Genomic DNA, 13,549 nt, shown 5'->3' with positions numbered 1-13,549 from the left:
TTTTTCTAATAAATGAGAAAAATTTCACGAAAATGCATGAAAATACTCAACGTATACTATTCCAAAATACTACAAATATATAACTCACAAAATCACGATCATTAAATTAAAATATAATTAAATTAAAAAACACTACTTAAAATATAAATAAGCACATACATTAAATTAATAAAAATTAGATTACAATCCTAATTACTTTAAACTAAATCATTGCTAATAACAATTTTCCAATAATACCACATTAATTTATTTACTCCTTACATTTAGAACAATGCATAAAAATAATATCCTGAAATGATTAAAAATACTAACTTACCTAATCTTCTTCAGAATCTTCATTACGTGGCTGCAGTACTACTGCTAATTTCTAAATCCTAAATCCAGTAGTCAACTGGAAGTCTATTCACCAAGTAATAAGAAATTAATAAAATTTCACCTATACTCATACTACTTTCAGCAAACCATGTACCCTTCCTTACACTCCTTTTCACGAAATGTCCATTTTCACCATATTTCTTGCACCGCCATTTAAACTTAACTGTAATATCCTTCCTTTCGCACAATATCAACTTATTATTATTTTCAGATAAACGCATTAAAATTTTAGAATTCACTTTACATAGCGCCATGCAATCCGAAAATTAATCAACACTATTTCACACAACACACAATGAAGCTTTTCCAAATTAACTCCCTTTTCCGATTAAAGAACTGTAATTCATCCATTAATGTCACGTTTCGCAGAATATAGCTAAATACGAAATTTCCAGATTTCCCCCCTTTTTCCGATTAAACAACTGTAATTCGTCCATTAATGTCACATGACATATCTCATGATCTCTCATTTCCCTCGCACAAAATAATGCGTAATCGGAACTGAGTGCTTCTCACATTATTACCAAAGTCCTAGGTAGTAACCTTTATCGCCTCCAAAATGTCGCCAAACTACCAGTTACCATATTTCAAAGATCAGCCGTTCCCTCTTTTTCATACTTCTACTAAATTTATATTAGGGGATAATATAATTAATATTTCTTTAGTAAATATGTATATATATATATATATATAATTCATAATTTATAATAAGAAAACTTTCCATATACCATCTCCAAGGAACACAAATTCAATTTAAAACCATGAATGAACAAATTTTTTTAGTCATAATTTAAATTAATATTATAAATAGTAATTTCAACTTGTTTAAAAATTTTGCTAAGAAAAATCTCAAATCGAAAAACCAAAAGTAAATTCTAAATATTTAAAAAGTAGTTATTGTCATTGATTGCAGATTGACTTGGAAATAAGATGAAACACTTAAAAATGGTTAAGGGGATAAACCAATTTACTATCAACTAACAGCAACTAAATTAAGAGAGTGTTTCATCTTATTTCCAAGTAAGCATCAAATTATTTGCTAGATTCAAACCATAAGTCAAAATTAATACTCAATCCAAAAGACATTAGTCCATTTAAGCCAAGAATCTTGTTAAATAAAATAGCAAATAATCTTGAAATTGAAGTTTCTATTAATAACACAATCTGATCGAGATGCTTACTTTAGAAGACATATCCCCTACGTGCCTATATATAGGAGAAATTTTAGAGGTTGTAATTATGATGAAAATTGTTTTATATATACAACTTTGTTATATGGCAGTTCTGAATGCTCACAAGGAGAATCCATAACCATAATATTTACATTCAAATTTTTGCTATCTACTTAAATATCTATAGTTCTTACATATCATTATATAATTTAGATACTGTTAACAGCATATCTATAATATTAGAACATTAAACAAATACTGCTCAACTTTAAATTTAGAGGAGTAACTTTTATCTCTTTACCATTCTGGGCTGTTTCTGTACACTGCTTCTTTTGAATATCACATTATGTACAGTTAGTACTCTCTGCTGGTATATAATACTTTTTGAAATGAACTTAGCTGAAGATATTGTTCTTTACTTTTTAAATACACTTGTAACATTTTAAGTGGTCTGTTAGAAGTTTTCTGCTTATAAAAGTGGGGAATTTGTGTTTGGTTAGGGAGTTTTAAAGGAAAATCATATTTCGCACCCCATAATGGCTTGTGTAAAAGTATCCCATCTATAGTTACATAAACAATCTTGTGGAAGATCTTCATTGTTAGGATTGAAGTTTCGAGAATTGATGGCTTGACACGCTGTGTGTGTTAGGATTGAATGTCAAATTTTGACTGAAATTAAATTTTTCTTATTAATGTTCAGTTGTTTCTTACCAATTTCCTTATTTTCATGATTTATTAAACATAATTGTCATCATTAAGTAGTTCTTGGTCTTTTGTAGGCACACCAGTGGCCAAGCACTAAAATCATTGAAACGGTGGTAGTTCTAACCTGAGTTTGAATTGGGCCCTGCAAATGGGCTGGTTGCATACGCATTCTCCTGGTTTTCCTCATGTGTATACGAGCCAGTTCCCCTTAAAAAGTCCTCCACAAAGGTATCTCTTCCCTTAGGCAGATAGCCCTCATGTGCTTCGCCATAATAAACAAAACTCGAACTTGACCTCCTGTAAACAACACAGATTAATTCAATATACTGGGTCATGAGAGCATATTCTCTCATGAAGAAAGTCTTGTTCAGGGCCTTTTTAGAAGAACAGCTAGTGAAAATGTTTGATTGCATCCAAAATGTCCTAAAATATGCAAGTCATCAAAGAGAAGACTACAAAGATTTATACAACTCTCATTCTTCATCTAGGAGACTGGTCTCAAAACGACTTCAGTTTCAGGATTCCAGGAGCTCTGCATCAAGCAAAGTGGATGGCAAAGGCATTATCCTCTTCACTAAACATTTACAATGACTATTGAAAGGAATGAAACAGGTTGTTCATTTTGTCAGCCGCATATATGTTTGCTTTTGGGATAAGCCAGTGGTAAGTTGATGGGCTCTAAAGAATGATTTGCATATGCTACAGCTTCCAAGCACATGTAAAAAAAGTGCTCTCGCATATGCTTACAGACACATTTGGTATCTGCCAGAAACAAATGTAGGATTGAGTGTTTTGGATGAATGTGTTACTCAGGCTGATAGGGAAAAGATGACTAAAAACTTAGGAACCAAACCTGAAGGGAAATTAAATGATTAGAGGGTAAAACCTAGTTTTTGAAGGAAAAGACCAGAGCCATTCACATTACTGATAAAAAAAGGCGTTCTATGAATTTTTTGGGATCCACAACATGACAGAATACTGCAGTGACTCTCTATGAAGCTGTGTAAACACTCTTAAGATAGTCAGTGATAATGCAGAAAGAGAGGAATTGCTCTGATAAAAGAAGTTTAGTGAGTCGGTCAGGGACAAACAACAAAAGCAATTCTTGTTTATTGTAGCTGAAAATCACAGAAAAGTTTTTGCAAAAACTTTTGAAAACAAGTGAACAAAAGAAAGGATTGCATCATTCAGAGTTAATTATTGTTAACATGTTTTGCCTATCATAATACTTATTAATTTTAGTGTCTAGCTTTAATGTTCCTTCGGCTGGGGTGGAGCTAGATCGGAGATTGTCGACCGAGTCCCCAGGGGTTTGACCCCATTCATTTCTCGTGGCGGGGACTGACAGTGGACAGAGCACCCACAACAATGTAAGTTTTGCCGATGGAGTAGTGCCCAGGGGCAAGGTGACAGTTTTAACATAGCAATGTTTCAGTCTGCCCAATGCTTTGTAAAAGCCGGGCAGGGACTGCGGGAGTTGCGCCCGCGAGGATGAGGTCCCTCGGACCATAGATATCTAAACTCTGTATGGGTCTTCTAGAATATGGACCTGGGTCAGAGATCCATTGTCTGGTGTGTCTGTCTAGTTTTAATATTATTGTAAGTTTGCGATTTTTAGTTTTCCCAATAAAAGTAATTAAAATTAAAAAATCTTATTTTTTTCCTACTATTACAAAACTGATCAAAGTATGCAATTATCCAGTCTTCTTGAAATTTGTCATATATATTTTTTACATCACTCGGACTACAGGTGTAAAGCAAAGTGCAAAAATTTTACACCATACTTTTTGTCTTACAAAGTGAAACACCCTAATATATGTCTAGGACATAAGTTTTTATAAAAAATTAAGATTGCAGTGCCCAAAAGCTCTGTATTATCAGTTACTTGAACATTGGGACAAACTTCCCATATTGCTGAGACAGCTGCATCATTTTTTACTTCATTTTATTATGACAATTGATCAAAACAAATATTTAATTTTCCTCAAAAATATTACACGTTTTAAAATGCAGACTCAAACATTATTAGCTCAGTAGTTATTATACCTTCAAAATAATATATTATTTTTCTAAGACCAAGTCATTTTCTTAAAAGTACAATTTTAAATATTCTGATGACCAAAAATGGACTTTGTTTTCGGGGGTTAAAATATGATAAAAAAGCCACAGGTATCATAGCTTAAATTCTGCTGAAATCCAGCTTCCTGTACTTCTCAGTCCATGTATGAGTTAAACCGTAATTCCAACTGAAGCCGCTATAAATAAACTTCAGCAATTTCATTTTTTATTTTTGCATTATTATTTTTTATTTGCCTCTACTGGTGGCTTTCCACAGGATTTCAGCACTTCTAATTTTAGAAATTAAGCCCTGACAGGAGTGCAAATTATTACTTGAAGCACAAGGTAATATTTGCATGTAATTTCTGATTTCAGCTTATTGGGGGGGGGAGAATGTGAAAAAAATTTCCACATGACTGAAGAAAGTATGACATAATGAATATTTTGAGTAAAATCTGACTTAAAAGTTAACATTAATTTTGATGCTTCTCCTGTATAAAACACAATGAATTCATATCGATTATTTCAAACTGTAAGTACTTGATTGTGTGTTTGCTTCCAGCATCAGAAGTTCATTGACAGAGGATCATTTCAAATTCATCCTGTCTTATGTTGATGTGTTTGAATTATTCTATGACCTTAGTATTCCTCCCTCCCAAAACTTTTGTTTCTAAGAATTGCAGTTTACTTAGAAAATAATGATTCTAATTTAATGCAATTAATTTTTTTTTTTTCAAATTAAAATCGGTAGTGTTTGGAAACCAAAAACACGACAAATATTTTCTCATTAACCGTATAAATTACTAAATGAAAAGTATTTTAATTAGATTATAGTATAACATTTCATGGGTATACCCTCTAGCACTGAGGTTCAATATATTGCAGCTTTAACTGCAATGAAAGAAGTATTGTGGGTGTGTCAACTTTTACAAGATGATGAAAAATGTGAAGATAAATCTAACATTATAGAATATGTGAAATGTGAAAAACAGTTAACAGATATCTCCTAAACTATCAGAATTTTAAAAAAATATATTTCATGTATTGGTGAACGCTGATTATAAAATTCTGTAATTTTTTTGTTTAGTATTATGTTTAAGGTGAGCATATCTGTTCTGTCTTGGGAAATAATTGCTGTAAATTTTGTAATTCTGATAGAAACTACAAAAGGTGAAAATTTTTATGTGAAGTATTTGCAAATATTTATTTTCTTCATTTCTTTTTTCCAGGTTGGTTCTTCCATAATCTGAGGCATCTGTTATAATGGCATCACCTACTCCTTCTCTACCAGATTCCTCATTATTTGGATCTCCTCAGTTAGGGTCCTTTGGAGACCAAGCACAACCTGAAAACTTGGGCACTGAGTGCAGCCTTTGTCACGAAACATATACAGTTCCAAAAGTTCTACCTTGTTTACACACTTTCTGCCAACCTTGTCTTGAAAAGCTACAAGAAAACCACGATAAAATCCAGTGTCCCAAGTGTGAACAGGACTGTGCCCTTCCACCTCAAGGTATATCTGGACTTCTCTCTGATTACGCCATCAGCAACGTGCTTGAAACCTCCGCCTTAGAAGGTTCTCCTCTTTCTTGTACTGGTTGCAAGACAAAAGATACTCACGCTGTTGCTCGTTGTTTTGATTGTGCCAATTATTTGTGTGGAAATTGTGTCATGGCTCATCAGTATATGCATTGTTTTGAAGGGCATCATGTTGTCAATCTTAAAGAGCAGTCCAACAAAGATGACTTTAAAACAGATAAAGTATTGTGTTGCCCTCGACACAAGACGGAAACACTGAGATTCTTTTGTAGGACATGTAATACACCAATTTGTAAAGAATGCACGAATAATGATCATCCAAAAGGTCTCCATGATTATGACTACATATCTGAAGTTGGTCCAAGGCAAGTTGAAATACTTGGGGAGATGCTTGAACAGAGCAAAGCCAAAACTAATGATTTAAGAAATGCTGCCAAATCTGTAGAACACTTTTCATCACGTCTACAAATGCAGTATCATAAAGCACAAGCAGAAATCAATGACACTTTTAATTTTTATTGTTCTGTATTGGAAGAACGTAAAGAAGAACTGATGAAAGAGCTTGAAGATCTGTATAATACTAAAATGGTTTCTTTAAGTTTAATGGGCACGAAAGTCCAAGAAATGGTAGAAAAGGTTCAACAAATGTCTCTGTTTGTTGATCGCATTATGAAATTCTCCAGCAATTCTGAAATTTTAATGTTTAAACAGCTTCTTGACTCTAAATTACAGAGCATTATTTCATATAATCCTGAAGTCAATTTGCAGTCTATAGATCTTGAGTTCCTGTCCAATTACCAGGCCATCCAAGTTGGTGTTCGGAACACTTTTGGATATATTCGCCATAATTCTGAAGGTGCTCCAACTACCAAGCCACAACCAATTGCAAGGCCAAATGGTGTGGTTAATTCTGATCGTACCTATCAAAATGGGCATGTGTATGAATCAAACATCATATCTAAAAGATTTGGCTCTGCAAATAGCCTTGGACCATTTTCTACAAGTTTGAGTGATATCAGCCCATATGAAAAATGGTCTAGTGGAGCAGCAGATTTATTCCAGAATGGTACAGCTGACTCATTTCATCTGACTAATGAACCAGTTATTGATTTATCATCCAAATTCATTTCTCCCAGCATGTATCCCCTAAAATCTCAAATTAAAAGGCAAAAAATGATTTATCATTGTAAGTTTGGAGAGTTTGGTGTTATGGAAGGACAATTTACTGAGCCTAGTGGTGTAGCAGTTAATGCCCAAAATGATATCATAGTAGCAGATACAAATAACCATAGAATTCAAATTTTTGATAAAGAAGGAAGATTTAAATTTCAATTTGGAGAATGTGGAAAAAGAGATGGACAATTGTTATATCCTAATAGAGTTGCTGTTGTCAAAACATCTGGGGACATTATTGTTACAGAGAGAAGCCCTACTCATCAAATTCAAATATATAATCAATATGGACAGTTTGTTAGAAAATTTGGGGCTAATATTCTTCAGCATCCTCGTGGAGTGACTGTAGACATAAAAGGTCGAATAATTGTCGTTGAGTGTAAGGTCATGAGAGTGATAATCTTTGACCAACTTGGTAATGTTTTGCAGAAATTTGGTTGCTCTAAGCATTTAGAGTTTCCAAATGGAGTTGTAGTGAATGATAAGCAAGAAATTTTCATTAGTGATAACCGGGCACATTGTGTGAAAGTTTTTAACTATGATGGAGTATTCCTTCGTCAGATCGGAGGTGAGGGTCTTACTAACTATCCCATTGGTGTCTGTATTAATCAGAATGGTGAAATTTTAGTAGCTGACAATCACAACAACTTCAACATTACAATATTCACACAAGATGGACAGTTAGTAAATGCTTCTGAAAGTAAAGTTAAGCATGCCCAATGCTTTGATGTTGCTCTAATGGATGATGGCTCAGTTGTCCTTGCTAGCAAGGATTACCGCTTGTACATCTATCGTTATATGCAGATTCCAGGTCTAGGAATTTAAACTATGTGGAAATCATCTTTTATGAGTTGTTGTATTTGAAATGTTATACTCAATTATTGCCTTTTTGGAACTTTGGCAGCTGTTGCAAATGAAAAGAGAAAGTAAATATGTGAAAGAAGGTTATTGGAAGGAAAATATGTGGCAGGGTTGATGTTTGAAAAAGCATTTTCGGTATTTCGTGCAAGATAGAACTGTATCCATTTAGCTGCTTCAAATGCAATTGCTGGATGTATTAACAGTTTATAGAAAGTCTTGGAATTGGCTTGCATAGAAAAGAAAGTTGTTTTTTAAACCTGTATTTGTAAACTGTTGGTGTTATCTATATTCCCCACCCTGAATTATTACTGCAAATGTAGTTTGCAGAATAAAACGTGAAGATGGCCAACAGTTTTTATGTGCACACCTGAATCCACATAGCAGCTGTCACTTGTTAGCGAAGGGGCACATAATACTCCAAGTAATTTTTCTAGAAGTGTCCTCTTACTTGACAGGCATTGTTATGTTGGATTTGAGATTAAAATAGTTACTTTAAGATATACCATATTTTTTTGCAGTTGTCAAATGGTATTACTGGCCCTAGTCATAATAGTCAGCAGCTACTATTGAAGCTTCTTCCATTGCTTGTTCCCACAAATTTTTGTGCTATGTTGAAATATAACAATGTTTTAACTTATTTATTAATGGTAGAACATAACTTTTTAAGAAAACTGGTAAAGCCAAAGATGCATTGTAAAAAAAAAACTTTTTCCTGTGATCTCTTTGAAGATTGGGGCCACTTGTTGAAAACAGTTGTTGAACACTCTGCCAGCCTGAATTTTCTGCCTTAATAAAATGCTTGGACTACAGCATCTACCTTTGCCTTTGTGACCTGTCTCATGCACCAGGTCTGTTCTCTTCCAATACTGTGCAGGCATTTTTTTCTCCTGTACTGTCAATTTAGATGAACTTCCAGGTTTTATGAGTTATGTTTAACATGGGTGCCAATTTCCCTGTTAATTTTAGTGTTTATTAAATTTTGTGTTGACTTATTTATATTCACTCCTCGTTCTTATTACCTGCCGAACAGATTTTTAAGTACTCTAAGTGAAAAGTGTTGAAAACCGTTATATCAAGATCTGATAGTTGTATCTCGAGTCATGCAAACTTTTGCTTTGGCGAACTCAGTCTCTGTTGTATTCCAAATATTTGAGCATTTAACTTTTAACTAGTTAATTCTGAGCAATGAAAACAAGTTACCGTTGTGAATTTGATAGAATTAGTTTTGTTTATTGTTTAAAGTTTGTATGCTGAGGATCGCACTGATTAATTGATGGACCAAGTTAATGGATAAAACTGATCCTTTAAATAGCCAATGTATGAAGATATTGTAGTGCGGCATGGTTTGTATTTGTAATTTTAGTTGTAATGTGTCTTGCCTATACTATACAATCATATATTAAAGTCGATGTTTACTCGTATGTTACTCTTAACGTGAAAATAGAAATTTGTATTTTTACACTGGTCTTTATAATACTGTTTAAGCATTGGCCAGTATGCCAGCAAATGCACCTTTTCTTTTCACCAAAGATCACTTGTTTTAGCACCATTAGTAGCAATAAGTGAGTTAGGATGTTTGCAATAAGGTGTTTTAAATTGTGTAATTTTTGCACATTTTGTGTTGGTATTTATTAAAAGTGCTTAATATAATGGCAGCAGACTTAAATTTTTTTTTTACTTATGGTTGTGTATTTGGCAGTTGATTTATTGTTTGTTGTTTGTTTCCAGCTTTAAGATTTAATATAATCTATCAACACTTTACATGTTTTTAAAGATTCTACCTCGATGAGTTATGCAATAATTTGATTTTATGCAATCATTCCTTTTTTGTTATCACCTTTTTGGAGGTTCTTTTTTAATTGCTGGTTTTGCATGCTTGTTAGTAATGTTTCATCTTTGTCTTATATTGCTTTAATATAAATGATCTCAAATTACTTCGATACTTATATATTCTTAGTAATTGTAATTTTATTGCGATGTATTAAACTTAACTTATTTTTTAATGTTCTAATTGTTTATTATTGTAGTTTAATGTTTTTAACACATGATTTATTGACTCGTTAAGAGTGATCTTATGTCTATGCTTAATGTTGCACTCAGAGTATATATGTGAACATGTTCTTATTTTCCAAAAATGGAATTAGTAGTTTGCTGCATAAAGTAATGTAATATTGTAGTGCGCATTGTCACAACTTGTTTTTAAATATTTGAAATTTCACTATTGTTTCATTATGTAGCCACTGTAGTGCTCAATTATGTGGAACAAATTAACAGTGCTTTTTACACCATGTTTGAGCTATTTTCTGATGATGGTAATTTTTGTACACGTTTTACAGTAACGTATGTTGTAACAATGAAAAATCGAAGTTACATTAGCATCCCAGATTTTGGTGTTTTGAAATAGCATTTTTAAACTGTTGTTGTGCAGTGTTCATTTACACATGCATTAAAGTAATTTTTCTGCAGTAACAGCTAGTTGCATTGGATGTTCCATTTGGCACTGTTAAAATGACTGTCAGTGGTTTGTGCCAAGGGAAGCAATTTAGTTTTTAAAGTTTTAATTTGAGAATTTAATTTATTTTTTTGCACAAGGCTGACAAGTTAGTATCAAGAAAATATAAGAAATTAAATGCTGCTTGCACAATGTTAGAACTTATTTTTGTACACTATCGAGACTATTTTTTCTACATATTTTCTGGCCTCAGTTTTGTATTCACCTGCAGAACATGATGGCCTTTTTTTGTCAGCCGCATGTGCAGGCTCAATTTTCATTGTTCTGAAATTTGACAGATTTTTTGTGTTGAGTTAGTAGTTACGCTGTTTTGTTAATTTTTATTAAATTTACGTGTTGAAATCTAAATGTTAAGCCTAATGTATATTACATCATTAATCAACATATCTTGTAAAAGTGGTAGTGTTTGTATTGTATGTGTAGACAAATTATATACCCTGGATGTTTAGTCATTTCAGTCACAATGTGTGGCCAGGTTTTCTCCACTATGCAATGTTTCTCTTAAAAATTTTTGTTTTGTTTTTAGCCTTCAGAAAGAACAAAATGTATTTTGCCTTGGCCGATTTTTGATAATCGTGTTGAATATACAGATCTGTTAATTCTCGTGTTGGCTACATTTTAAGCTGCAGCCTGTTTTCCGTGGAGAAACCTGTTTTCCATGAAACATGTAGTTAAATATCCTATGAATGTATTTGTACTGAACACTTAAAACAAAAGTAAAATGAAGCTTAATATTTTAAAATTGCATGTTATAAATCATTGTGCATGTGTTGTGATTGATTGGATACATCTTTATAGTGGTACAAGAGCTTATTACACATTTTTAGTGTACATTCCATTTTTTTTAACTTTGTGAAATACAGTATTACATGTGAATTCTGCCATCACAAGTAATTTGAGCAAATACATAAAATTTGTACTTGTTTTATTCCTCTGCAGTTAATGTAAATATAGGCTTCCATAGCCCATAATGTCGCATAAGGTGCTCATTATAATTTGCCCATCATCTGGTGCTTTAGAAGTGGCAGATTTAAAAATCTCTTTAAAACCCATTGGTAGAACTTGTAGGAAAGTATTTTTCATAAGCACTTCATATAGATTTGAAAATTTTGACAGCTTGGGTATCATATATGAAACTGAAATCAGTTTTTAAATCTTTTTACCTGGCTTTACCCTTCACACTCAACCCAAATATTTTTTTTATGAATTGTGGGATTGGATGCTGGCCTGAAACCAAAAGAAATGGCCTTGCTTTCTTATAACTAGTCAATAAAGTTATTAATTCTGTTAAATTCCTACTCAGGAGTGACTTGTTTTGTTGTTAAATCAACTGTTGATGTAATTTGTCTATTTATCTCGCATTCTTGCCACAAATCTTTGACGAAAAAATATTTGAGAAATGAATTTAAAAAAAAAAACTTGTGCACATACTGATCAACTCAAGTGCCGTGGTGAGTGTTCTAACTACCACATCCTTTTTCTGAGAAGTCATTTTTTATTCATTTGTTTGTTTTAACTTATAACATTTGAATTTTCATGAAGTATGTTTTATTGTCTTTCATATGTTTGTTACTGTACTACTACTGCATTAAATAAAGTATTTTTTGTTTTGCTGAAAAGTTCACAGTGTCTTTAGCACTGGCCCACTTTTTTCTACAGTTTTAGCTTACAGCACTATTAATAAAATGTGAAATGAATTTTCTTTTGTTTTTCTTTTACATGCAGTTTCATTCAGCTGTGACAGTAAGAAAATTTAAGATATGAAATTTATAGTTAAGCAAATTAGTTAAGTAATTAGTAAAGACTCAGTTTTATATAATGCAAAAATTTTCTTTAAATATCTTCTCACTACATAAAATCATTTACTTGAATTTTTTGCATATAAATTCAACATTGCCAAAACTAATTTATGAACTTCCTGAGGGTGTCTCTCCCAAAAAAAAGAACACTAATCTATAAAATTAATAAAGGACAAAATGGGTTTAATTTTAAAGTTTTTAACTTATATGGACTTAACAGTTACCACTTGTGAAAATGATAGCTCAAAATGAAAACATTACTTAATTTAGTTAATATCAACAGTTTTGTAATATAACATTGCTTATTAAATGCGAACAGTTTTCCACAGATTAGATTCAAATTTAACATGTTTTAGAAACTTTAAAATTGTAAAAACATCATTAAAAAATTAGGTACACTGGTAATCATGGAAAGGGCAGAGAAAAAACATTGCATGTTATATGAAGTATGATCTGAATTTTTATTTTTTCATTGCACAAAACTTGCTTCTGCCCCCTGGAGTTCGAAATGCTAATATTTGGCAACCTGTATTTCCAAAGCAGATGTTTATGTCAATATTTTGTCGTCCCATTCTATCTTAGTATGCTTAAAAACCAAGCTCATGAAACTTCTTAATGTTCCGCTTTACTTACCTAAAAGAACCGAGATGTTTTCTGGACAGAATCTGAAAGTATGCAGCAAAATGTTACCAAGTGAATACACTCGCAGTGTAGAAAAACGAACCGTTGCCATTCAGTTATTTTCTAGCGGTGAGCATTATGAGAAACCTTGTAATACTGTAGTAGTAAAGGTGTCTAAAGACTCGTTATTGCTGTAGTCTCGATAAACTCCATGTATTGAACGAATTTACTTATTAAAATAACCTTTTAACAATAAATGATTGTCAGATTTAACCAGAGCTTTAGATTCTGCATTTTTCTTTGAGACATTTACACTAGGGTTAGGGTAACTCCACTCCTTTGCTGAAAGAGGAAACAAAAAGCACTCTGAGATATGCATTTTATTGTATATGAATACAACCTCGGCCATAATATATAAAATTTAGAGAATGAAATATTTCTTCAACACATGTTCTTTTCTGTTGAAAAGCCGTCAAGTTAGCTCACGATTATTGGATACAGATTAGTGCTAGTATATACACTAACATGTGGCAAGGTCATTTATACCAAGTGTTTTTTAAAAAAAATCACTTCTCTGGAAGCAGTGAGGTCTTCCGCTGCCGAATAAATGAGTGCATTTGCCGCATATCTGTACAATATCGCGTTGCATATATCTTTTCACCTCGTGGAAAGAATGAGTAGTGCATAACACCAACAGAAGCCTACCTGTACAGTTAAAACAGCATCTTCATTGG

At 32.5% G+C, this 13,549-nt stretch overlaps 1 protein-coding gene across 3 annotated transcripts in view; it reads left to right on the top strand.

Moving 5' to 3' along the window:
- The window catches only part of LOC118193902 (protein brain tumor-like), a 102,569-nt gene extending 90,477 nt beyond the window's left edge, over positions 1 to 12,092 (top strand). For all 3 annotated transcript variants that reach the window (XM_085807129.1, XM_085807130.1, XM_035365063.2), the window contains exon 2: positions 5,540 to 12,092. In XM_085807129.1, coding sequence (XP_085663255.1) covers positions 5,574 to 7,847 — 2,274 coding nt within the window. In that variant the 5' untranslated portion in view covers positions 5,540 to 5,573 and the 3' untranslated portion in view covers positions 7,848 to 12,092. The remainder of the gene's footprint in view (positions 1 to 5,539) is intronic.
- The last annotated feature ends 1,457 nt before the right edge of the window (positions 12,093 to 13,549 follow it).

This window comes from Stegodyphus dumicola, chromosome X1 (genome assembly GCF_044657685.1).
Source record: "Stegodyphus dumicola isolate Sdum_Otavi_A_Nest chromosome X1, ASM4465768v1".
NCBI lineage: Eukaryota > Metazoa > Arthropoda > Arachnida > Araneae > Eresidae > Stegodyphus > Stegodyphus dumicola.
Note: the sequence above shows the minus strand (reverse complement) of the source record. Positions and strands in the feature narration are given on the sequence as shown.